Source organism: Planococcus citri, chromosome 2 (genome assembly GCF_950023065.1).
Source record: "Planococcus citri chromosome 2, ihPlaCitr1.1, whole genome shotgun sequence".
NCBI lineage: Eukaryota > Metazoa > Arthropoda > Insecta > Hemiptera > Pseudococcidae > Planococcus > Planococcus citri.
This window is the reverse complement of record NC_088678.1, coordinates 62,155,034-62,182,679: the sequence shown is the minus strand read 5'-3', so window position 1 is coordinate 62,182,679 and position 27,646 is coordinate 62,155,034. Positions and strand designations below refer to the sequence as shown.

Sequence of the window (27,646 nt, the reverse complement as noted above, 5' to 3'; positions counted from 1 at the left end):
CACATATGTAGGTAACTCTGCGTGTTTGGTAGGTAGTTAGGTACTCTTGAAGTACAATATAAGTAGTTAAGGCCTAATAACTGGCCAAGGTGTCAGTGGTCTTGGTATTGTACCTACTGTGTACGCTTTAAAAAATGCGACGATGATGATTTCGATGACTGTGACGGTGAAATGGCGTATATAGCGTCGATACAACGACACGCCACGCTATAAATTAAGATACCTACCTACTTATAGAGAGGTACACGATACATACTCGTATAGATGCCTATATGTGCGGTATACGAGTAATTGCGCTATAATCGAATATACCCACCTGCCGAGCACCGTATCTAATCCGTTTTATAGCATAAAATACGCCTAATCACCTCTTAGTACGACGTAGTTCACGCTCACTTATGCGTTCATGTACCTAGTTAATACTTATATAGGTATTTTATATACCTACCTACCTACTATGTAAGTGCAAACTCACAATATTATTCATGTCGGTTTCGACGTAATTATGTTTACAGAACGGATACCCAGCTCGAAGAAGATCCTTGGTCGATGATGCCCGATTTGAAAGTCAGGTCGTCAAGCAAACCAAACAGAGTAAATTGGAGGAAGCTAGACAACGTGCTAATGGTGAGTTATGATTATGACTCTTCTGAGTTCGAAATTAGCGACTTTTTTCAACTCAAAAGACAGTTTACGAATACAGTAAGTAAAAGAGTCGAGTTTTCAAGTACAATCGTTGGTTCCCAACTTGGATTCGAATTTTCATCAGCAGTAGGTACCTAAGTTTGGCAAAAGACAAAACCACAATTTATGCTGAAATAGTGTCCTAGCTTAGCTTTTTCGTCAATTTTTTTCCTGTTTTTTATTCTCACAATGACATGCCTGCTTATTTCCTGTATTGCAAAAATTCCCCATTCGAATTATACTGGCTTGAAAATTCATCTCGCAAGCAGGGTTTCTTCACATTAGCTTTTGTGTTCGCAATCGTAATTTTATTTTCATCTTCTTCTTTCTTCCTGTTTTTCTTTCGATCTATATTTTTCATTCTTTCTGTCTGTCTTTTCTCATATCTGGGGATGACAAATACTCTTACGAACACTCTAACGACAAAAACGTATGTATTTCGTGAAAAGAAATGCTGCTGAAGCGAATTTCGTTCCGCACACGTCAAGGATTCTCAAACTTCAAACCTCGAACGTGGATGCTATTAAGACTATGGCTAGGCAGCTATTACTTTATAGTGTCCAGTCCACGAAGAAATGATTTTCCCTGACTTTTCCTGCTGGTTTTCCAATTTTCCAGATCTTTCAATGATCGACTATTCTTGAGTGGAGGGTGGAAGGGAAGGGGAGGGAAACTCGCGAACGAAACTGCGAGCATACATATTATCACGTAGTGCATTTTTCATTTCATCTTATAGATCGTGTGTAATGTTACCTATTTGATAGTACATAGCTAACGTTATTATTGGTTTTGCTTTATGCTGCTCTTCTATAAGCTAACGACCTTATCTTTTTTTCCATTTTACTTTTACGGCTGTAGTAATACTCGTAGAAGAAGCGAATATTTCAGAGCGAAAAAATCTGATTCCAAAACCATTCGACGCCGTTCACGTGAACAACGGTAAGAAATCAACTCGCCATATGCATTGCTTAATATACCTATACATATTACATAGGCTATTGCTACGCTCTTGTTTTGTATCTAGTTGAGATTGCAGATGGCCTGATTTTCCTTATAGAACGAAGGAAATATTGGGCTCGTACGATTTATCATGAAGGGGGAGGGCTGTGGTAGAACTATACTCAATCCTAACAGATCATTTTCGTCGAATTTCCAAGTCAAGATGTTTTCCAGCCTTTTTTTTCACCAAACTATAGAGTCAACTCAACAAGAAGTATTTCCACAAAATTAACTCAAATTTGGGTATTTGGGCTGGGTTTGTCGTTTGATTGAAGAAGAAAGTGGACGGAAGATGACCTTGACACAAAATTTTCACACTGAGAAAAATTTATGTTGGAATTTATACTATAAATCATGAGATTTTGGATGGAGTCTGAAAATTTGACAATTTTTACTATAAATTATAGTAATTTTTGATTTTTTAAATAAAATATAGTAATTTCTCTCAAAAAGCATTGCAAAAATTATTATAATTTATAGTAAAAATTGTCAAATTTTCAGACTCCATCCAAAATCTCATGATTTATAGTAAAAAGTGCAATACATTTTTCTCTGTGCAGGAGCAGGTGAAGGAAAATGAAGAAGGTCACGCTTTTTCAAAGGTTTTGATTTCGTGACATTGCTCAAGCCTTCCCAAATTGACTTAGGAGGCTGAAATTTGGCCAATATATCTGGAAGGCACTCTAGATATCCTTTTTGGGGATTTCGACTTTTCAACCCTTCCTCACTCTTATTCAGCAAAAAAAAAAAAATACGATCTGGCTAAAACTTCATTTTTCTGGAAAATTCATGTCCATAAAGGCAATCTTCAAAAGGAAGAGTTCATCGGAAAATCAGGCTAGATGAGAGGAGCGAATTTTTTTCTATTATTATGTTTAGCTACACGTATGAATCTCTTATAGCTTTACTATCTATCTAGATTACTGATTAAGCAATACAATATCAACGCATGTGGTATCTACAATGTGCATTTTATACCTATTATCTACACACATGCCTATCATCTAGCTACCTCTTAGATTTGCGCTTTCATTCATAATTCTTACATTTTTGTTGTTTTGTTTCGTTTCGTTCCTTTGTCTTTGCTACTGGCGTAGAAATACAAAATGCTTTGCAACGTTTACAAGAAAAAATTACCGAAATAACCGCTTCGAATGAAAACGAAGGTACCGACGATTGCAACGAAAAGAAAGGTAAGTGACATCATCACACCATTACACCATAAAACCATAATTTATCAGTTTATAACGAGTTAGTAAAACTTCGAAATATATTTTGGCCAAAGTAAGCATGTCAAAATATTAATTAATAGAGTCATTGAACATGAAAAAAAAAGAAATGCTAACTCTTTGTACTTAGATATTATTGAATTTTTTTTTTTTTGACTAGGGGTGCTTATTTTCGGATTGTTTTCACTTCGAATTTACAAGAACTTAAAATATCAACGAATTAAAAAAAAATGTTTCAACTTGACTAAAAATGACGAGTTTACACATTTTACTCCTCTCAATTTCTGGGCCATTTTTCACCTTTTTCTTGGTCCATCTGAAATAGTTTTCGATGATGGATTTTGGTCAAAATCTGGAAAATTTGCACGAAATTGGAGATAATGGACGAAATACAAGATCATAGGTTGGGTCAAAATATACATTCGACGAGTCTAAAATATCATTTTACGATTTAACCCAAATTATGCGAAACATACAAATTGAAACTGGGCTCGTTTGACCCACAAATGAATCGCAAAAATTAACCTGATATTATGTCCAATCATCTCAAACGATTTCGCAGTTTAAATTCAATCTATTTCCCTCAAGGGTACTTTTACTCGTACTCATCGTCAGCTTAGCTTACCTACTACTACTGTACTTATAGGAAGTATGTGCTTGTACTGAAATGTTTTCCTGCGACGGCCTATCATCATTATTTTTCAATGGTAATAGGCAATAAAGTGTTCTTACCTAAGTCTTTGGTGCTACAAAATACGAATTCAGACATTTAGACATTGCTACAAATGCTTGCTTGCTCGCTAGTCTGTCTGCCTCCGCTGCTCGTTATTCCCTGCTATCTTCGTTGGAACCTCTCGAGGTGTCTTTTTTCAATTTCAATGGGACTGCGACTTCGGAGAAAGCACAGATCGAAACGATGGATAATTTCCAACGATCCTTAGAAAAATATGTAGGTATATCCGAATCGAATCTCACAGTTTCCGGACATTCTGGAGCTTCAAAAGAGATTTTCGATTTCTCTAGAAGTCGTAGAAATTAATTTTGGAGCTAAAAAACGAGTTGTGAATAATTCTCGACCTGTTATCAAAGGGGGGGGGGGTTCAGTTTGGCACCTACCTATTCTCCACTACTTACACAAAAAATTTTGAACCGAACAAAGTTGCATTGAAAGAGCATGCAAAAATGAATCGTCAAGCAAAATTTTAGGTCCTCATGACCCAAGTGCATTTTTCGATTTGATTTTTGGTTAATTTTTAAAAATCAAATTTGGATCAAAAATGAGGGGAAAAATCAAAATTTCACCAAATTAACTTGCAACCCACCAAAGCGATCGGTAAAGATTTGAGAAATTCGGGAACCTCCAGGCTCCAGTAGTCACTCTGTGTCATAATTTCAACATTCTGAGTCTATTGAAGGCGGATTAAAGTCGTTTTGGAGTCTCCAGTCGCCCAAAAATGCCATAAAATCTGCGAAAATTATTTTAGAACGTCTGCTCGCGATTGATCATTGCTGGTGGCCCATTTGGATCGATTTCACACCCTTTTTCCAAAATCAGCGAGTTCCAGTTCGGAATCAAAATTTTGTCCAGCTTGTAAAAAGCAGGATATGAATTGCCAAAATAATAGTTCCTAACTGGACCCCTCCCTCCCCCCCGGATTTCGGAAAAATGGCGGGTAATTTGACAAAAAGGTTACCAACTATCAATAGAATCGCGAGCATACGTGCTGAAGTTTATTTGGACAGATTTTTCGGCATTTTTTTGGAAAACTGGAATTTCTAAAAAATCTCTGGAGAATCCAAAACGACTTGGAACCATTTTCAGTCGACTGAGTACCTTGAAATTACGACGAGGGGTGACTGCGGCAGTTTTCCAACTCAATTTGGCAAAATGTTGTGGAAATTTTAGGTTTGAAAAATCTGCTGGAGGCTCCAGAATTGCTCAAAACGGTTCGAAACAAATTCCAATCGATTTTAAAGGTCAAAATTAAGGTTTTCTCGAATTTCAGCTTTCTAGGTCAATTTGGTAAAATTTTAGATGTTTCTTTAATTTTTGGTCCAAATTTGATTTTTTCAAAATTGGCCAAAAATCGAAAAATTCACTTTGGCACCTGAAATTATACCTGGGATGGTATAACGTATTTTTGCATGCTCTTTCGATCTACATAGCTTTGATTCGCAATTTTCTTGAGCGAGTTGGGATATCCCCCCCCCCCCCGTTAGAATATTAGGTATACAGGATGAATCCGTAGTCTTCTGGTTAAATTAAAATGTAGATAGTACTCGAGGAGACGAACAAAAAAAGTTATTATGATAAGTTGCCTATCTTGTAAAATGAAGGGGCTACGTGCTTCGCAAAACCAAGAATTTACCAATTTTGAAAAATTCATCAAAAATAAGAAAATGTTTGAATCATTCAAGTGATGTCCCTAACCCATAGTACTCAAGTGGACGAACAAAAAGTGGTATTATGACCAATTGCCTATCTTCAAAATGGAAGGGGCAAACCTGATTCAAAATTTCCAAATTTCAAGTGCCCCAAATTTGAATTTTGAAATTGTGCTTGCCCATTCAATTTTTAAGATAGGCAATTGGTCATAATAACATTTTTTGTTCGTCCACTCAAGTACTATGGGTTAGGGGCATCAATAAAATGATTCAAACATCTTCTTATTTTAAAAGAATTTTTCAAAATAGGTAAATTTTAGTTCGAAAATGGGGTAATTTCTTCAATTTGCAGACAGTAAGAAAATGTTTGTATTATTCAAATCGTGCCCCTAACCCATAGTACTTGAGTGGATGAACAAAAAATGTTATCATGACCAATTGCCTATCTTAAAAATTGAAGGGGCAAGCACAATTTCAAAATTCAAATTTGGGGCATTCGAAATTTGGAAGTTTTGAATCAGGTTTGCCCCTTCAATTTTGAAGATAGGCAATTGGTCATAATAACATTTTTTGTTCGTCCACTCGAATACTATGGGTTAGGGGCATCATTTGAATGATTCAAACATTTTCTTATTTTTGATGAATTTTTCAAAATAGGTAAATTTCCGGTTTTGCGGAGCACGTAGCACCTTCATTTTACAAGATAGGCAACTTATCATAATAACGTTTTTTGTTCGTCTCCTCGAGTACTATCTACATTTTAATTTAACCAGATGACTCCGGATTCATCCTGTATTTACCTGCGTATAAAAAATATTCTGACTGAGAGTAGTTCTATTTGTAGCTATAACTTATAGCTACTGATGATAAGATAGGCAGTAGCTCTAGCTACCTGTATTATACGTCTATAAAAGTGGCAGGTGTGCGATGAGATGAGCGTTTATATTACGTCGAGTTGACGATTTAACACACAGATTTTATACCTTCATTGAATGCGATTCGTGTAGATGCGGTAAATTTCCCCACACGCTTCCGCTCTCCATAGATGCTCGCCCGTTTTACCCCGCACTGTTTCACCTTGTCATCGTGTCGCGGTGAAACAGTTGCCTATCTTGTCGTAGTCGAGGCGTCTCATCTTCTCGACGTATCCATGTACCGATGTAAGTTTGTTAAAATGCTATAAAATCAGCACCGTTCGATTGCAAAAATGTGGGAAATCTGATTCTGTATTTTTTGGGAGGTGGAACAGGAGGACAAAGACAATATAGGAATTTTTTTTCAACCTTCAACGTAAAATAAAATACCTGCGGAAGGATTAGGAGACCATTTTTTTTCATCTTCTGGTCCAAATTGAGTCATGGGGTAGAAGTTGGATGGGTTGGACCTTTAAAACCAAGTTGAAATTCTGACTTAGCATCGCCAAAATCCTCACGAACAAAATAGTCACAAAAAATCGCACGTTCTTTTCAGCCATTGTTAACATACCCCCCCCCCCCACTCGATTTTAGAGCAAGGTGCAAGGGTAAATCATTTAATATTTTTTACTTCAAGTCATATTTCGATCCTGTAAAGACAACGAAGAGACAGCACAACGGTCGAATTAAGCTGATTTCTCATCATTTATCAAATTTAGGCCCCTATAGGAGAAAAATTGTAATGACAAAAAATTTTTCTTTTCTGATGCTCCACAACTTTTATTCGAAAATTTATCCATTTACAGTGTCTTGTCTTCAAACAAAACTTCCCTTGCTGATACGATATTTTAGGGATGTTGATGTTCTTCTGACCTAAAAAGCCTATACCATCGTATCATGAGAAATTGAGAATAACGCAATTTGACACGATGTAAGGTACTAGATTGTACAATGAGATGATACGGTGGCATTTTGTGCATCTTCGGCACACACACACCTGCTACCCTACTAGTACATCATGCATCTTGCATCGTCGCTCGTCGCATCTTGGCTCGAAAGCAAAATTGCCTTACACGACGAAATATTGTAGAAGAAGAACAAAGAGGCAGAGAGCTGACGGAGGCCATCCATTACTATACGCCACCGCTACAAAAGGAAATCAATTTTACAACGTTCTAATAAAGAGCGTCCTAAATAGCAGCCAATTTGCCCCGTTTAACATTTTAATTTAATATGAAAGCTTTTATGCTTTCGCATCGTTCGACAACATTTTCAATATATCCGTTTTAATTCAGATTACCTATCTGCTCGTGCCCCGCCGAGCCTCTGCTTTTTATATCGTCGTTAGAAATGAATTTTCTCGTAAACCTTTTCGTACCGGAAATTACTTTACTCGATTTACAAAGAAGCCACCATCTCTCGTTCGCGCTGTTTCTTTCCTCCAGTTTCTTTCTTTTCCGTCGTTACTCCTTATTTTTTTCCATATTCTTTCAGTTTTTTCATTTTCTTTCTTCTTTTTTTTTTTTGCCTCAGATATTTTGATTACCTCGTAGAAATGTATTTCTCATCCATTTTTATTCGTGGTACTGAAATCGAGTGCAGTTCAATTCAAGCATAAGTACCTCTCTATTGTAGAAATGTATGTAGGTTGCATACTTATACACCTACAATATATGGGAGCAAAAAGTGCTACGTAAAATGTAATATGTAATATACGAGTATGTGCCAATAATGGACCCTTGAATTTGTCAGTTCATAATCTGACTGGCGAAAAGTGCACTAAAAATAGAATTTGGCTGGAATTTTTGCAGCTGAAAAATTCCTTCATCTTTCTGATATTACATGAGTTGAGTACGACTCAAAAATATCAGAGGAGATGAATTTTTCATTTTCTAAACAGCAGAGAGGAGGGATTAGTCTAAAAAACCAGGTTACGCAGGTGTCACCAAGTCCCGAATCAAAAAAAAACTCATATCAATAGCTCAAAGGAGCTAGTTTCACGTGCATTGAACCAAAATTCAAATAAACAGCTCAAACGATTTAGGCGCAGTCGAATTTTAAAGATGCATCGCCCTCCCCAAAAATATGACCCTGAGAAAAACCAAAATTATTTTCGTTTTTCGAGAAAAATTCATGCATTTATACGAAAATGTTTTTAGAGCATTTCTGAATAATTTTGAATTTAAATTTAGGTGATTTCGAGGTTTTTGAAAAAGTATCATGTGACCAATCAAAATGGGTTAAAATTTTACGAGAAATCTAAATATTTCAACGAAAACGTTTTTTGAGAATTTTTGAAAAATTTTCAACCCAAATTTGGATCACGATTTACGGAATTTTCAAAAAGAGTATCGTGCAACTCACTGTGTTAAAATTAGTCGAGAAAGTCAAATATTTCGATGGAAACAATTTTTTAAGAATTTTTGAGAAATTTTAAACCCAAATATGGGTCATGAGCCTCATGACTCTCGATGATTTTCGGTATTTTGGAAAATGTATCATATGGGTTGAAATTTCGCGAGAAATTTAAATATTTCGATAGAAACCATTTTATTTGAGAATTCTTGGAGAATTTTGAACGCACAATTATTGGTCATTATTTTCAATAGATTGAAATTTCTCGAAAAATTCAATTACACTGTTTTTGAGCGTTTTTACAAAAAATTTGTGCTCAATATTAGGTCACTATTTGAAGAATTTTCCAGATAGGCGTCATGCGACCAATCAAAATTCAGTTAAAATTTCAGCAAAAAATCAAATATTTCATCAGAACTTATTTCTGAGCATTTCTGAAGAATTTCAGGACCAAAATTGAGTCCATTTTTCGAGTCAACATTCAAAATTCAAAAAAACAAAATTGTGACCCAATTATGGGCCAGAAATTCTTCAGAGTTGATAAAAAAAATTGATACAGAAATTTCTGATCCTCTGTTGAAAATTCAATCCACTGAAATACGAGTATGTAAATTGCACGGAAATTTTTCGAAAATTCCGAAAATCATGACGAAATTTTGAGATCAAAATTATTCAAATATGTTCAAAAACATTTTCGTTCAAATGATTGAAATTTCTCACAAAATTAGGTTGACAAATTCTGGGCTCAAAATTCTTTAAAAATGCTCAAAATATACATTTTCATCCAAATATTCAAATTTTTCGCGAAATTTTAACCCAATTTGATAAGTCGCATGACGTTATATCCGAAACTCCAAAAATCACGAACCAAATTTGGGGCTCAAAACTCTTCAAAAAAGTTCAAAAAATATTTTCAACCAAATATTCAAATCTTTTGCAAAATTTTGACCCATTTTGATAAGTCACATGTCATTTTATCAAAAAATCCCAAAAATCATTACCGCAATTTGGGTTTAAAATTTTTCAAAAATGCCGAAAGGTCATTTCCATTAAAATACTATTTGAATTTCTCGCGAGATTTTAATTTATTGCATGACATTTTCCCAAAAACCATCAACAAATTCTGGGCTCAAAATTTGAAAATGCTCAAGAAACATTTTCCTGCAAATATTTGAATTTTTTGCGAAATTTCAACCGAATTTAATACTCAAGTGATATGACATTTTTTTCAAAAATTTCAAAAAGTATTCACAAATTTTGGGCTTAAAATTCTTCAAAAATGCTTGAAAAAAATTATTTTCACCCGAAATTGAAGAGAGATACGACTTCATAAATTCGACTCTGCTCAGTTCTGAGATCAGTTTTTTGAATTTTGATTTGATGGGTGTGGAGGAACGAACTCCACAACATTATGGAAATATCAATTTTTAGAATCTTTGAACTCTGATACTCGTATAAAGACGTCTGCGTAACCATTTTTGTGATTCAAAATTATAAGCAAGCGTACGACAGAAAATCAACTGATTTACTCACATTTATAGATGTAAAAATTGCAGCCAAATTCGATTCATTCACCACTTCTCGTCAACTAAACCGTAGACTACTGGTCTTTCAACTCAATTAAAATCGGATACCTATACCCACCTACTCAAACTAAAAACAAAAACAATCTAGAAATAATAAGTTTGTGGTCAATTGGCGATGACGTTGTTAACAATGTGCTAATATTTTTTGCAGATGCCGGCCTGACCGAAGAAGAGGTGTTGATCGAGAACTCGGTGACTCCGGAAACCATCGAAACTATCCAACGCACTACGTTATTATTGCGCATGAAAGATGGCATCGCTTCACTCGCCAACATACTCAAGATAGTCGAAGTACGTCGATCAATTTTATCACATCGTAATTAAGTATTTCCACACCTCACCTCGAACGCGAGCAATCAAAATTCGTCTTTAGCCACAATTATAGGGAATTCTCGATTACCGTATTTAAGGACCCAGATCCATCCTTCGATACATCGACAATGCAGCTTTTTAATCTCATATCTCAAGTTAAAGAGGTACCTATATCAAGTGGAACTATCGACTACCAGAAAATACACCATCTTTGGAACAATACCTTCAAATCCTGGAAAAATCTAGCCAAGATTTCTAAATTTATGATCTCAGAAAAAAAAGGACCAAGTGGTCTTATGTACTTAAACTGAAAAAAAAAAAATTTAATCGCAACAGTAAAGTGGTCAAATATTTATAACTGAAGCAATCAAATAATTGAAACACTTTGGTAGAATTTTCAGTCTCATTCTCGTGAATGAAAGATTCTAAATTTGCACAATCTATTCGTAGGCATGTAAGTAAAGTCACGATTGTTTAATGGTATCTTCATCCTAACGAAGGAACGTCTCGAACGGACACCTTCCGACTTTTAACAAATCCAATTAGTTAGATCGAAAAAGCATGTCCTAATAAAATGCATTTTTAGCGAATTTTTGAACATTTAAAAAATTCAAAAAAACTACTTCAAGAGCAATTTCTAAACTTCTTTATGAAATACATTTTTTTCAAGCTGAGTGAACCAATGCGACAATTTTTTTTCAATAATCATCAATACCCACACATCGATGACTACTAGTTTGAGGCCATTCTGAAGCTTTCAGCGGTTCTTCATTTTTCTCCAAAAGCTTCAAAAAAATGAATTTAAGCATTTGTTACTTTCCTTGGTGCTTACTGGAAAGCGAACACCTCGTCAATTATTTTTAGGTGGCTTGAACTGGTACTCCTGGAACTTCTTGAAGGGGCTCAATCAGCACATCGACCAAACTCGTTGACGCTGAAGTTCACTTTAGGCCTTCCCAAAGTGATTTGAAGGTTCCGGAGAAAATTGAAAAATTGCCAGAGGCTTCAGAACGGCTCCAAACTATTATAGACAATCATGTGTGGTAGTTGAATGTTAAAAAATATTCACATTGGTTCAGGATCGAAAAAAATTATATTTCAGTAAAAAGTTTGAAAATCGTCCTGAAAGCAGATTTTTAAAGTTTTCAAACTTTCGAAAAAATCTCCAAAAATCGAAAAATCAATTTCAAGGCTCGAAATTTAAAATATGATGGTTTCAAGACATGGGCTTCTGATCTAGTTTCAATAATACAGAGATCATTTTCAATCACGCAATAGCCTCCAATTTTTGAAGAAAAAAAAATGATAAAAAATTCAATTTCAAAAATCGAAACAGTCGTCAAAGATGGGCTACGAAAATATAAACTTCGCAGCTTCTTTGTTTGATGGGCAAGTCATTATTTTTTGGAATTTTTTTCAATTTTCGAGTGATAAACTTTTGCATGAGCTTCAAGTAATATGTATAGGTATTCATTTTATGAAAATTCGAAACGATGATTTTTCTCAAGTACTCGACAGAATACCTTTATGAGGAAAAGTGAAGGGTAGACTATCATTTTTTCACAAGGAGAAAACAATTGAATTCGAAAAGGTCAAATGTGTCGTTTACTTCCACTGGATCTAATTTAGGAGAAATTCGATCGTTCTCAAATGACTTGTCAGCTGTCAGAAAATCGTTCGTGAACGAATTGAGTCCAGTTTTTCATATTACGAGGCTCAACTGTCCAGTTTCAAAAATGTTATCCACAATTAATTGGATTTTTCAGCGATTCATTCCTTTGCGAATTTATGCTTAGAGGAGAAAATAAGTTCGCGAACAAATCAATCCCAATTTTTATTGAAGCATTAAAGAATGTTATTTTTTTTAAATTGCTCGGGTGTGTCTCGAGCACATTTGCTTATTTAATTCATGTAAATACTCAACTAACTCAGCATGATTTTTGGTTTTCAGAATGGAAGAGGCGTTATCGCGCATTTAGAGTCACGTCCGTCTAAGCAACCCGGAGCTCAATTCGACGTGCTGGCCAAAATTGATATATCACGAAAAGATCTTCTCATATTGATGAGAAGCCTCAGACAGAGCTCCATTCTGGCCGAAGTCACCATTTTAACTGACAATAAAATCAACGTGAAAGGTAAGAAAGAAATCGGTAAAAATTGCAAAATTCGATCACATTGGAGGAGGGGGGGGGGGGGAGAAGGAGATTCCGAACTGGCAGACCATTTCGAAAAAACAAGCAAAAATAAATAACCAGCCAAAATTTCGAGAACTAAAAAGCATTATTCGATTTTTGGTGAATGTTGGAAAATCAAAATTTAAAGCTAAAATTTTTAAAATACGGCTGGAGGCTCCAGAACGACAAGAAATCACATCCGACCGACTCAAAACGTTGAAATTGGAGGCTGAAAACAAATTTTAGCTTTGTAATGTTGTAGGGTGAAATTTGCAGAAATTTCAACTTTAAAAAATCTGCTGGAGCCTCCGAAACTACTCAAAACGTTTTGAAACAGTTTCCAATTAATTTGGAAGGTTGAAAGTACGAGTCATACCAAATTTCAGTTACCTGGGCCAATTTCGAAAAATTTCAAAAAATTTCGATTTTGCACATTTTTGAACCGAATTTCAAAAATTTACAAAAACTCGAAAAATGAACTTCAACACCTGAAATACATTTTTTCGTGCTTTTTCGATCTAGCTTTGTCTGGTTCAAAACAAAACTATCCCAGTCGAGATACATGACTCGTTGGACTTGACCCTGAGTGAGGCATGTGCAGGAACCTTTTTGATTAAATTTCGTTATTTATTATACCATAAGTACATAAAATATGTAGGAACCTCGAAGGGCGTATAATTAACCAAATTACTCACACGATCACGGTAACTATTCCACAGATCCGTGGTTTCCGAGACACGCCAAAGATTTAGATAATTGCAATCATTTGATGACGAAATACGAACCGGAGTTGGATATGAATCATCCTGGATTTTCGGACAAGCTTTACAGAGCTCGTCGTAAGGAAATCGCCAACATAGCCTTCAATTATAAATAGTAAGTATATCGTGCGGTGGCCAATGGCGCTTCCGCTTCCGCATCGTGACAAATATAGGCTTGGTTTTGGTATTTGGACAATAATTTTAATTTCAATTTTTTTTTGCTATAGCGGCGAACCTATTCCGCGTATACAGTACACCAAAGAAGAAGAGGCTACGTGGACAGCTGTATTCAACACGGTGCTGGATTTGATGCCGAAACATTTCTGTATCGAATATCAACGCGTGTTTTCGCTTTTGCAAAAAGAAAGCATTTTCAGACCGGATAAAATTCCCCAGTTGGAAGAAATGTCCGACTTTTTGAAAAGTAAGCCTCCACAAATTCTTTACCTTTTTGTTTAGTGTCGTACACCAATAAAATACTCGGAAATTCTCACGTGATATTGCATTCGTGTACTTTTGCAGGGCACACCGGGTTCACACTTCGACCGGCGGCAGGCTTACTTACAGCCAGAGATTTTCTGGCCAGTTTGGCATTTAGAGTATTCCAAAGTACGCAATATGTGCGTCATCAAACTACACCATTCCACACACCCGAACCGTAAGTATATAATGAAGGTCACAAGATCGCCAAAAAAAAAAGAAAATTTGGTAAAAGTACATGTAGTAATACTGGAAATGACCACAAACAAAATGTCAGTCGAATTTGTTGACAAAATTCAACGAAAATTGGGTAAAACGCCGACGAACCACTTTCGAACAATCGAAAATGAAAATCATTAGAAAACTATCATAACGCAATAAAATTTTAACGAAATTTGACAAAATGCACTTAAAATTCTGCAACACACTTCTCTGAAAATAACTCGAAAACAATGATAATTCGATCGAGTCGCTATAAAATCGACAAACGATGTTGAAATTTCAAAGAAATTAGACCAAAATCCATGTAACAATGTTACAAAAATGTTATGATCAAACCCAATAAAAAAAAAAATTACCAAGAATTATCTTGAGCATTGAAATTTTAGCGACGTTTGCCAAAAATGCATTAAAATCATGATACATAATATCAAGGAAGAAGTAAAAATTCAGTACAAGACGACAATATTCAGCAAAAAATACATTAAAACATGGTAAAATTTCAGTGAAATTTGATCGAATTTAGAAAAAATTGGATGCAACGTGGTCGAAAACCACCTCTCAATACACAAAAAAAAACAACCAATAAGTCTCAATAAAACATCAGACTCAGACACTTTCTGACAAGACAAAAACCAGAATTTTCCGACTATTTTGGCAAAAACACGATTTCTTGGGGTTATCTCGGCAAAAATAAGCTCTTTTTGACAATTTTACCAAAAATTGCCCCATTTTGATATTTTTACCAAAAATGGACAATTTTTGACTATTTTGACAAAAGTAACGCTACATTGACATTTTTTTTTCAAATTGCCACTTTTTTAAATGGCACATTTTTCTTAAAAGTGGCACTTTTTAAAATGGCACCTTTTCTCAAAAATGGCACTTTTTCCAAAAATGGCACCTTTTTCTCAAAAAGGCAACTGAATTCTTTGAATTGTAAAAATTTTTGACATTGGATTATTACAACATTTTAAGCCATCTGCAATCTAAATTAAGTATCTCGAAAGTGGCTTCAAAACAAGGATACATTAACAAAAAATGAAAGAATTTCAGTGAAACGTTTGGAAAACGCATAGAAAAGTGTTACAAACGTATCAAAACAATATTTAAAAATTCTCAAAAAAGCATAAAAATCACTAAAAATGACCAAAAACCAAAGTATAAAATTCAAGAAGAATTTGATGAAAATGTAGGGAACAGTGTAACCAAAAAATGTTGAAATGAACTACACAGAGTAAACACACAAAAACGTTTGAAAATTACCCAAAAGTGCAAAAAACTCCATGATATATTTTTAAAAATTGCATAAAATAGTGGGAAGAAATGTCAAAACAACGTAAAAACATCAGAATCGATTGAAAATTACAAAGTAGCAAGGCTATCGAGAGCAGAGGCCGGTAAAAGAAGGGCCTGTTGATAAAAGAAACCAGTTTTTTTCTTCTCAAAAAACAAATTTTCAAACGATTTTGCCTGCGCTTAGTTCCAGCTTGTTTTTTTTCTTTTTCAAACTTGAAATTTTTCAAGTTGAAAAAAACTTCTCCCATAAAAAGCATGGTTTTTATGCCTCTCGAAATACAAATTTTCAAACATTACAAATTCTAAAATTCTAAAAGCTAAAAAACAAATCCTTTGCATGAAAAAAAAACATTGCCCTCTTCTTCTTCTCTGAATCAACTTCCTCTAAAAAAAACATCGTTTTCAGGCCCCTCTCGAAATGAAATTCTCAATAACTCTCGTCCTTGCTTCGATCAGGTTAATTTGTTTCATATTTTAAAATAAAAAAATTCACACTGGAGTCCCAAAAATCCAAAACAGGAAATGAAATTTTTCAGAAGTCATAATATAGTCTATGAATATGATATCAATCGCCTTCATCGGCAGATTTGGTATTTTACGTATTCCCTACATCAGTCGGCAAATTTTCATTCGAACACCTACCTTTCTCAAAAAATCTATATTTATTTTATTCCCCAGAAACGGGGCCAAATTATTTTTGCCTCGAGCTAGCATTGGCTTTCGGGGGCCCTTCCAAATATACAGATTAAATTTCAACATAATATGACAAGCTGAAATTGCATAAAACATTCCCAAAACCTCTTCATACCTCTCAAAAAAGCACTAAGGATGAATAGAAAATCATCAAAAATCGAAAAAAATAACGCAAGTTTGGTGAAACATGTTGAAAATGCATGGAAATGTGTTTGAAAACATTTTTATTTTATGACGTACCTGCCTAATCATCATCAAAACAGATTTCAAATCATTGAAAATTACCCAAAATTAACGAAAATTAAGAGAAAGCCAAATTGTAAGATCAGTCACAAAAGCATTAAAATCACTTGAAATTACACCAAGTTTATGTTCAAAACTCTTCAAAAGAACTAAAAAACAGCTTAAATGTAAATTTTCAACTCTCTGTTAGAATTTTATTAACTCGTTTTGATACAAAATATTGGATATTTTTCATTTTAGCAAGGTTCTGGAAGTAAAAAAATTATGGAATTTTGTTTCAAATAAACGCAGAGACCTAGCAAAAAATAAATAAAAAATACAAAAAATATGCCCCCTCTCACTTTTTTCAAAATTTAACTGTTCGGAAAAATTGCTTGAAACAACTTTTGATGGAAAATTTTGATTTTCTGTCTAAATTTTAATTCATTTTGGTAGGTCGTACTGAAACTTTCACAAAGTCCCATAAATCATGACTCAATTTGTGGAATTAATAAAATTATTCAATCATGCTCAAAAATATTTTTCTGTGCAGAATTTGAATTCGTCACAAAACTTAGAACCTCGTAAGTCGTCGCATGACACTTTTTTCGAAAATTCCAAAAATCAAGACCCAATTTTGGAATGAAAATTCATTTTGAATTTCCACCAAACTTTACACCACTTTGATAAGTTACAAAGTTGCGTTTGAATAACTCTACAACAGATCATTTTCGCAAGAAATTGGAGAATGAGGAGACTTCAGAGTCAACTGAGCTCTTGACTTTTGATACTGAGCCATTTTCAAAAATTGTGAATTTTAAATTGCACTCAGCCTTTCTACCTATTGTGAAACTCGAGTTTCGAGCTGATAAATATTCCAAATGGTTAACATTACATTATTTGTTTGTTTGTTTTTGTAGCGATTGTATTCACGAATTACTTGGACACATGCCGTTGTTAGCCGATCCTAGTTTTGCTCAGTTTTCACAAGAAATTGGTCTCGCTTCGTTGGGAGCTTCTGACGCCGAAATTGAAAAATTGTCGACGGTATGTATACTACACTAATGCCCTAATCAGCACAAGTGCTAGTTCTTATATGTAGGTACTCATATGAAATCTTCTGCGTAGGTATACTGGTTTACAGTTGAATTTGGACTGTGCAAAGAAAAGGGTGAAATCAAAGCCTACGGAGCTGGTCTATTATCGGCATACGGCGAGCTATTGCACGCCATTTCCGAGAAACCAGAACGTAGACCTTTTGATCCGAATGTGACAGCCGTGCAACCATACCAAGATCAAGAATATCAGCCCATTTACTACGTTGCCGAAAGCTTCGAAGATGCCAAAGAAAAATTCAGGTATGCAATACACATTTCTTATATTTGATCAGTGACCAGTGATCACAAAAGGATGGGCCATCTTCAACTTTTTTGAGAAAATTGGAGATTTGTTGAAAAGTTGTGATGGACCTTAAAAGACAGCACGAAAAATAATTTTCGACTTTTCTGCTCGAGTTTCATATTTCAAAATTTCAACCATCCCCATTTTTTCCCAAAAAATCTTGTTTTTCGTTCTCAAAATAGAATTTTAAAATTTAAGATCCCCCCACCCCCGGTAGAAAGTGATGGTTCAAGTCAGGAATCCGAAATATTGTTCCTGCTATTTTTCGAGGTGTCCTCATAATTTTTTATTGAATCCTCCTCCAATTTTTCAAGGAAAAAAAGGTCAGAGACGGCCCATCCTAGTATCATAATACTATGTATGTATTACGTTGACATAATAACGAATAACTAATTGAATTATGTATTAATATTGCAGACGCTGGGTATCCAACATGTCGCGTCCTTTCGAAGTTCGATATAATCCGCACACGCAGCGAGTCGAAGTACTCGATTCGGTTGAAAAATTAGATAACCTAATGAATCAACTGAATTTAGAAATATTACATCTGAATACGGCTTTCAATAAATTAAAATCTCAATATTTTTAACAATCTTTACCTATTAAGTTTAATTATGTACCTATTTTATGAAGCTTAATTAATGTACGACCGGTCCTCTCATTATTAAAGCTTACAAGTTCGGTTCGAGTTTCATTACACTTACACAATACACATGAGTGATCATCGATGTACTCTCACTAATCTACAACCATGCATTGCGGATATTTATTTCTCAATTCAAAAGTGGCTGTAAGGTTATGCAACTTTAATGTCTATATCGAATACAGAATGTCGAAAAGTACAGCCGTCGCTTGTTAAAGCATCAATCATTTCTAAATAGGATTTACCACTTGCCAAAACCAGTATGATTAGAAAAATGCTACACGAAGCATTTGTAAGCGGTGGCGAGAGAATGCGAGGATCGCCTCCGAGAAGCCATTCAAAAATTATTGTATGCCGCAGAACAAGAGAATAAAGAAATACGTTACGAAGAGACGCACTGTTTTATACTCCAAAAATAGATTTTTCAAGTATAGAGGTTAAACCGTTTAATACACCTGACAGATCTGAGATCTTTTAGATAAAAGCAAGACTTTGACAATTTCAGCAAGAAGCAGGACTTGATGGTAATAATTATCGAGAAAGAACATGTTTTTTTTTGTAATTTTGATTTTAAAAAAAGTAAAATTGTAGACAATTTTGAGAATAAAGTAGGATTGCTAATGGGTCATTCCATGTCAATTCGATCAAAAAAATGCGATTTTGAAAGTCACGTCTTTCGTATCCGCTCAATTTTTTTCACAATATCTACCCACTCAATTAATAAGAAACGCGCAATCAGTTTGGTCCCAGTCCCCTCAGGGGGTGGGTGGGGGGCTTCAATTACGTTCATATTGTCTCGATGTACTCAACTTCAGCAGCGCATACATCCAAACATGTGATACTTTGATTAAAACTGATTTTACATTGATATCAATTATTGGAAAAAAAACATTCTTCTTTGAAATTTTGAATGAAAAAGCGAGAATTCTGGAAAATTTTCAAAATTAAAACAGTGGTTAAGCAACAGTGATTTATATTTCAATTGTTACCAATAAAAAAAGACTTTTAGAGATTTTCTGCAGAAAAACAAAAAATTTTAGCCTTCTTGAAAAGCACTAATTTTTGACAATTTTTAGGACATGAGCGAGACTCTCACAATTTTTAAGGAATTATTGATCGAAAAATTACACTACTTTTTCGCAATTTTGCCAAAATAAGTCATACTTTTGGGTAACTTTAGAAAATAAAATTTGGAAATTTTTGGAATATTCAGCGAAAAGGCGACAATTTTTACCAGCTGGAAGCAAATACCGAGACTTTTTGGCAATTTTGACAGAAAACAAGATTTTTTGTTTTTTGCTTTTTTTGGCGGTTTCCAAATCAAATTTTTTTGTCAACATGAAATTTATGAGAAGCTATGAAATTTAAAAAAACAAAAAAAATCACCAATGTTAAAAAAAGGGTTACTTCAGGGGACCTCAGGTCTTCAAAATGTTTATCATCATTTCCAATTTCACCCTTTTTTGAGTTTCTTTCACTACAATATGAAGGGAAAGGGCGCTGAATATGAAAATCAACTAATTGTTTGGATTCCAACCCCTCCGAGGCTATCATCGAATCGCTTATTTTATGAAAATGGAAATTGCAAATTAAAAATACAACTATAAATGCAGCTTGAGTGCATCATCGAATGACGATGACCTCGTTCATCGCCCAAAAGTTGCCAAATTATTCATCAGCATAGTTCGTTGCTTACATTCCAGCTACGTACATACATAGGTAATAGGTAATAGGTAATGATTCAATAATTGACGCGCTTCCAACTTGAAACATTATTCGCGCAGTTCTCTTCTCTGGTACATTTTAAAATCGCTATCGCGCCGTTTAACACATTCTCTGGCCGGTTTGCGGCTGCTGCTGCTGCTGTTGTTATCGTCCAAGTGTGCAGTTCTCGTAATTAAGTTTCATTCTTACTCGAGAGTGGTTCGCCGATTTCGTTTTTGTTGAAGAGATCGTCCTCCGGCTGTTGATAATCGTCGTACTTTTTCATCCATCGATTTCCATAAAAACAAAGGCGTCATGTTTCTTTCCAAGAGGACCAAGTCGTACAGCTATCGGTCGACCGGTGGCGGTGGAAATGCCGATATCAACATGTAATACGCTTCCGATTTAGGAGCTCTGTAGTCTGTACATATTAGAAGTAAGTACCAATGACAAGTTCGATTCAATTTTTTCTCCTTTCTAAATCCTAACCTGTGCCAAATTTTGATCAATTAATTTACACATTTCAGACTCGTTTTACCCAGTTTTTTTTATGGTGAATTTATTTCTACTCTTTTATTTGTGTCTTCTTTTAATTACACAATACATAAGAAAAAATTGAAATTTTTCACACCAATTGCGTATTTACTCGCAATTGTTAAAAATTATTTTCTCAAAAACATCGCAGTTTTTTGATATGTTGTTCTTTATAAAAAGGGCTATTTTTGAGAATTTTTGTACAACTTTCAGTTCCTACCTTCATACTTCAATTTGAATTACAAGTTTTTGATGTGCTTTTTTCACATCACCAAAACCGGCAACACTGATTGTGGCGCCATGGGCAAACAATTGGCAGCCATTCTGAAAATCTTCAAAAGCACCTCGTCACCCTAATACGTAAAATATCTAACTCCATTTTTGTAAATTGTTCAGGAAATGCGAAAAACAGCATTATCAACTATTGATGGGTGTTACATAGTTGAAGTTATTTATTATAGTAAAAAAAATATTTTGGTAAAAAATTTTTTCACTTGACACCTTTTAAGCCACTTTGAGTGGAGTTAGATAGTTTTCTCGAATTCAAACGTGGATGGTACACCAATGAATTCACCTGAAGTAATTTTCAACATCGGAAGTTCCATACGAAGTGTTCACCTTTCAAGTGGTGTTCATAACTCATTTTCATGTAATGTAAAAATGAAACAGTTTCACGTAGCTAAATAAGCAGTGCGTTATCGTTTAGTGGAGTTAGATAATTTTCCTGACTTCGAACGCGAATTGTACACGAATGAATTGGCCTAAAGTAGTTTTTAAGGTCGGAAGTTCCATATGAAGTGTTCACCATTCAGATGGTGTTCATAACTCATTTTTGAGAAAAAATGGAGTTAGATACTTTACGTATTAGGGTGACGACCTGCTGCCCGCAAAAAATCCCAGGGACCTCCGGTTTGCGCCATTTTACATCGTTTGATGACCTCCACCGAAAAGCGAAAAATTAAAAAAATGGACGAACTCAACAGCCCATTTCAATGTTTTATAAGTGAACTACCGTGTTTCTCGACCCAAAAAGCCTACATTTTGACATATCACTCGATTTTTTTTCATTTTTACAAAATTTGATTTTGGTGGCACCTCCCCAAAGCGTTTGAGGAAAAAAAAGACCTCAGATTCGTGTTTCTCGACCCAAAAAACCTACATTTTGACATATTATTCGATTTTTTTTCATTTTTACAAAATTTAATTTTGGTAGCACCTCCCCGGACGTTTTTATAAAAAAAAATTGACGTGTTTTTTTTTAAAAGATATTTATATTTTATCTAATTGAATCGGTGGGTGCGGAAAGGGACTAAGTCACATTTTCGCATTTTTCAGGAATAACAAAAAACTGATTTATTTGAAAATCAAAAATTTTTGCTAAACATGCTTAAGGTCATTGAAAGAGGACCCCAAGACACAATTTTTAGCACTGTTTAGAAAAAAAAATATTCACGTGCGCCGGCGCTGTTGCTGCCTAAACAAATGGGACTTAGACCCTTTCTGCACCCAATCGACAAAATTTCTTTTGAAATTGCTCGGGCACGAATGGGGCTTGATTCTACATCTAAGTACATCATTTAGACTGCTATCTCGTTTAAATTGACCAAAAACCTCTTGAGTTCTAAGACTTTTTGCCGAAGTTGTTAATTTTTTCATCATTTTGCAGTTCAGAGATTAACTTAAATTTCAAAAAATGGTCTTCTCAAAAATGTTAGTTATTTTTCAAGGAATTTAAAAATTTTTACAAAAAAGTCATAAATGCGGATCCGCCCTTTTTCTGCACCCAAATACCACTTTCCCGGCAGTTTTGCGGAAATCTGACATCACCAGTCGATCCGCCGTGCTTTGAAACCCCTATATCCGTGAAAAAAAAATTTCCAAAAATGTGACTTGGTCCCTTTCTGCACCCACCGATTCAATTATGGTAATCATGTTGAAAATATCTGAAATTAACTGTTTTTTCCCCAATTTTTTTCATTTTTCTTTTTAATTCACGTTTTTTGACATAAAAGTTGATTTTCCCGGCGAACGGTGCATCCTAGAGAAAAATGACCCTAAAGAAAATTCTAGAGGATAAAATTTCCTATCAGATCAATGTCATTAATTTTTCTTTAGGAGGCTTAGTTCTTGAATTATATGTGATTTTTGATGGTGTAAACTGACTTTTGGGCACCACTGTATTTCTAGTAATGGAGGGAGAGGCAGGATTTCGAAAAAAAATCAGAATCATGATCCATGAGAATGGTGGACTTTTCTGAGGATCACTGAGTTCGAATACACGACAAAAATTTGTGAAAAATCTGAAGGATCCGAAATTAGGGATCATTTTCATCCTCAATAATTGCAAAATAGTCCTAAAATATGAGCTTGAGAAAACTAGGAAGGAACCTCCACCACTTCAAGTACCTCAAGCCACTCACTTTCCTATCTCACGACCAAAAAATCCATCAACAGAACCTCGATAGTTCGTTCCTCCACCACTTCAAGTACCTCAAGCCACTCACTTTCCTATCTCACGACCAAAAAATCCATCAACAGAACTTCGATAGTTCGTTCCAAGAATCACCTATTAACTCAAAAAATAACAATACCGCACGTAGAAGTAGATGCCACTCACCACCTTTCATGTTACCTGAGTAACAAAGCTTGATTTTCTTTTTCAATTGGTGTTTACAGGACAAAATTCGACTCCTTCAAGAAGATTTGGAATCAGAACGAGAACTCCGTCAAAGGGAAAGTACTCAGATCAACCTATCACCTGTTTTGAGCCATTACCGATGCCAATCATTCTGCAACTAAACCTATTTCAATCCTCTCATATCGACCGATATAACATGGAATTTATCATCTATGAATTCAAAGATACCTTTGCTCGTCAAGCTGGATTTTCCAAGACAATTCGTTGGCTTCATGCAATCTTAGTGATGTTGTCTTGAGGAAATCAGCTTGATAAGCAAAGTTATCTTTGAACTCGTTGGCTTCATTCGATGAATGAAGCCACGAATTCAAAGATAACATTGCTTAGCAAGCTGGTTTCTCCAAGGCAACATCACTACTTCTGAAAGATTTGGTGAGTACTAGAACGAACGCAGTAGTTTTGATTAACCGACCTATGTTTATCTTACAAAGTGGGCACATACGAATAATTATTTGTACGAGGTTGTATTTTTTATTTTATCTGTTCATCGAATTCATCAAATCAGGACTACATTCAAGTTGATAATGATTTCTTGTTATTCAATGCTTCCAGATCGTAGAACATTCGGATATTGTCGCGAAGCAAAGTTATCATCAAATTCGTTGGCTTCATCCATTTCTTCTTTTGCTGAAGCAATATCCAAATGTTCTACTAGAGTAGAACATTTGGATATTGCTTCAACAAAAGAAAAAATGAATGAAGCCAGCGAATTCAGAGATAACTTTGCGCATAAAGCTAGATTTTCCAAGGCAATATCACGTTACTTCTGTGACTCCTTACGAATTTTCTGAAAGATTTGGTGAGTACTAGAACGCAGTAGTTCTGTTTAAACGACTTATGTTTTTCTCACAAAGTGGGCACATACGAATATTTTTTGTTTTATCTATTCATCGAATTCACTTCCGGCAAATTGTACAATGTACATGGGCAACGTTTTGATGAATAGTGATTCAAAACCACATTATCTTGAAAAATAGAGCAGCTAGTCAACAGTCTTTTAGGATTTTGCGGCATACTGATAGTGCCCAAAGCTTGAAAAACCTAGAAAAATTTCAGAATCATGATCCATGAGAATGGTGGACATTTCTGAGGATCACTGAGTTCGAATACACGACAAAAATTTATGAAAAATCTGAAGGATCCGAAATTAGGGATCATTTTCATCCTCAATAATTGCAAAATAGTCCTAAAATATGAGCTTGAGAAAACTAGGAAGGATCATCGCGACACCTCCAAAAATAACAATACCGCGCGTAGAAGTAGATCCCTCTCACCACCTTTCATGTTACCTGAGTAACAAAGCTTGATTTTCTTTTTCAATTGGTGTTTACAGGACAAAATCCGACTCCTTCAAGAAGATATGGAATCAGAACGAAAACTCCGTCAAAGGGAAATTACTCAAAGCAACCTATCACCTGTTTTAATCCATTACCGATGCCAATCATTCTGCAACTAAACCTATTTCAATCCTCTCATATCAGCCGATCTTAACGTGGAATTTATCATCTATGAATATTCAAAGATACCTTTGCTCGTCAAGCTAGATTTTCCAAGGCAATTCGTTGGCTTCATGCAATCTTAGTGATGTTGTCTTGGGGAAATCAGCTTGATAAGCAATGTTATCTTTGAACTCGTTGGCTTCATTCAATGAATGAAGCAAACGAATTCACAGATAACATTGCTTAGCAAGCTGATTTCTCCAAGACAACATCACTACTTCTGCCACTCATTACGAATGTTATGAAAGATTTGGTGAGTACCTACTAGAACGAACGCAGTAGTTCTGATTAACCGACCTATGTTTATCTTATAAAGTGAGCACATACGAATAATTATTTGTACGAGGTTGTATTTTTTGTTTTATCTGTTCATCGAATTCATCAAATCTATGCTAAAAGTTGGTCCTCAAAAATCAAGTGATAGATTCTTCGTTGAGATTGAGATAATTTTCTATCAATAATGAAAACAGAACGCGTGAATTCTGTTCGATGTTTACAAAATTAATTTCTTGAGATTTTTTTCCCATTTGAAAAAAATAACCGTGTAAACGTTCGTTTTGTACAAAATTTCTGTTTAGTAAGAGGTTTCTTTCCAGTTCGAGCTGAAGGTGAATCAAGTATTCAGTTCACAATCGATTAGCATAGTGTTTACGAGCAGTCAGAAAGGGCGAGGGAAAAATTTGAGTTTCAATGGATGTTGATAAATACTAAAGTGGTCCTTATTTTCGAAATTGGGATGTTCTCCCCCTCCCCCGAAGTGGTCACCTCTGGTAAGAAAAAAATTCCATATTTTTCATTTTTTCCATTTTTGAAAAACTTGGGCTGCGGTGGGCCTCTCAATTTTCAAGTTCTGTTATCTTTAAAAAGTCTCTTTTGAGTAAAATGAACCCTCATGACGATTCTAGCCACCTCCATTGAAAACCAAACTAACCCCCCAAAATACTTAAGGTCTAATGTAGGTACCAGTAAGATAGGAATTTCAGCAATTCCAGGGGACCGTCTCGGTTTTCTAGGAATGGGGTAAATATCCTCATAAAAATTCATTCTACTCAAAAGAAACTTTTAAAAGTGTTATAGGTAGAACTTGAAATTTTTGAATTTCGAAAATTTTGCTTTGAAGTTGGATTTTTTCAAGTTTTTGAATATCGAGAAGCCCACCGCAGCCGGAGTTTTTCAAAAATGGAAAAAATGAAAAATATGAAAAATGCGAAATTATTTTCTCACCAGAGGTCACCGCTTTGAGGGCTGGGAGCAAAAGAAATGGTGATTTTTTTGGTCATGCATTTAAGGACCACCCTAATAAATACTCAGCCTCGCATCGAATTCAATTTCGATACTGATGAATTCTCATTTTTTCCATATTTTGAGACAGGATTATCCAGAATGTTGAGTATTTTCTACAGAATCCAAAGAGTACCATAACAAAGTCAAATTTCTAAATATTTTCATCGCACTATTTACGTTTTTTTTTTTTTTTTTTTTTTGGTTCACTATCCATTATACGACGATTTTTACATGCAGGCTTGAGAAGGGGACGTACAGTTTATTTCGATAAATAGGTTCACAATGGAAAATAAAATGAAATGTATTTTTTTTTTTTTTTTACAGAAAAATAAATGCGAGAGTTGAGAGTAAAAGATTTAATCATGCCACTGCTCCGAACAGAATTTGAGGAGTTCGAAATTTTATTCCTGCCTGCCATGAAACTCTCCAAGGAAGACATGGTTGATAATCAACTGATCTGGTTTTCGCTATCCCGAGTTCTTAGCATTGTCAACGTTGAATCGTGTGCTTATCTTTTTTAATTTGATTAGGTACTTATAATAGTGTTTTCCTCTTGTTAAATAACTAATTGATTAAGTAAGGTACTCGTTATTGAATTCACTATATTCACGCTGGAGTAATTTCGTCAACAAAAACTAGAATATCAAGGTATTTTGTAATATTTTTCATTGTACAGGGGTCGGCATAAGTTAGTATTCCGATTTACACAAACGAAAAATTTTTCAAATAAAAATGAATTTTTTTTCTGTAGTGACATAGCGGGGAATGAAACTATTGTTACCAAAATGTTGGTGGGACTTCCACGAACACAACGCACTACCTACAAGACCTTCCATCTACTCATTACACACAACAGAATGTTAAAAAGAATGCATCAGTTTTTGAATATGAATATTAACTTATGCCGACCCCTGTATACATAAGCCTGGAGAATACACTTTACCGTTCTATGTATAACATTATTCAACTCAACAGTTTTTTGCACGAAAAATATCTTACAAGTAATAATAATGCCAATTATTTGGAAGGCAAATAAATCTGGTGGGGATGAATAAATATTGAATCTTTCTTATATTTTAATGGAACGCGAAGAAGGAACACGTTTGAATTCAGATTTGGGTAATGATTTTCGGAGATTTCAAAAAAGTATCATGCGACCTATACAACTTAAAATTGGTTAAAATTTCGCGAGAAATTCAAATATTTCAGCGATAACGTTTTTTGAGAATTTTCGCAGAATTTTGAACGCAAAATTGGTTATTTTCAAATAAATGTCATGCAACCTTTCGAAATTGGCTTGAAATTTTGCAAAAAATTCAATTACACTGCTTGTGAGCGGTTTTGCAAAAATGTGCTCAATATTAGGTCACTGTTGGAATGATTTTCGAGCGAGGCGTCACGCGTTTAATCAAAATTGAGTTAAAATTTCAGCAGAAAATCAAATACTTCATTAGAACTCATTTTTGAGAATTTTTGAAGAATTTTAAAACCGAAATTGAGTCAATTCATTAGGTCAAAATTCAAAAGAAAGTTTTGGTCGAAATTCCTGTTTTTTCCCTGAAATTACGACT

At 34.8% G+C, this 27,646-nt stretch overlaps 1 protein-coding gene and 1 long non-coding RNA gene across 2 annotated transcripts in view; both read left to right on the top strand.

Annotated features, from left to right (window-relative positions):
* The window catches only part of ple (tyrosine hydroxylase ple), a 29,515-nt gene extending 11,121 nt beyond the window's left edge, over positions 1-18,394 (top strand). The window contains exons 2-12 of the mRNA XM_065352035.1: positions 516-627; positions 1,543-1,623; positions 2,781-2,876; positions 10,304-10,443; positions 12,416-12,599; positions 13,358-13,514; positions 13,627-13,823; positions 13,922-14,057; positions 17,233-17,359; positions 17,441-17,670; positions 18,131-18,394. Of these exons, the coding sequence (XP_065208107.1) occupies positions 516-627; positions 1,543-1,623; positions 2,781-2,876; positions 10,304-10,443; positions 12,416-12,599; positions 13,358-13,514; positions 13,627-13,823; positions 13,922-14,057; positions 17,233-17,359; positions 17,441-17,670; positions 18,131-18,302 (1,632 nt within the window). The 3' untranslated portion in view covers positions 18,303-18,394. The remainder of the gene's footprint in view (positions 1-515; positions 628-1,542; positions 1,624-2,780; positions 2,877-10,303; positions 10,444-12,415; positions 12,600-13,357; positions 13,515-13,626; positions 13,824-13,921; positions 14,058-17,232; positions 17,360-17,440; positions 17,671-18,130) is intronic.
* A 4,939-nt stretch (positions 18,395-23,333) lies between these two features.
* Positions 23,334-24,092, top strand: LOC135836945 (uncharacterized). The gene is made up of 2 exons (XR_010557103.1): positions 23,334-23,664; positions 23,845-24,092. It is a non-coding gene; the product is annotated as an uncharacterized LOC135836945 (long non-coding RNA).
* Positions 24,093-27,646: the final 3,554 nt, after the last annotated feature.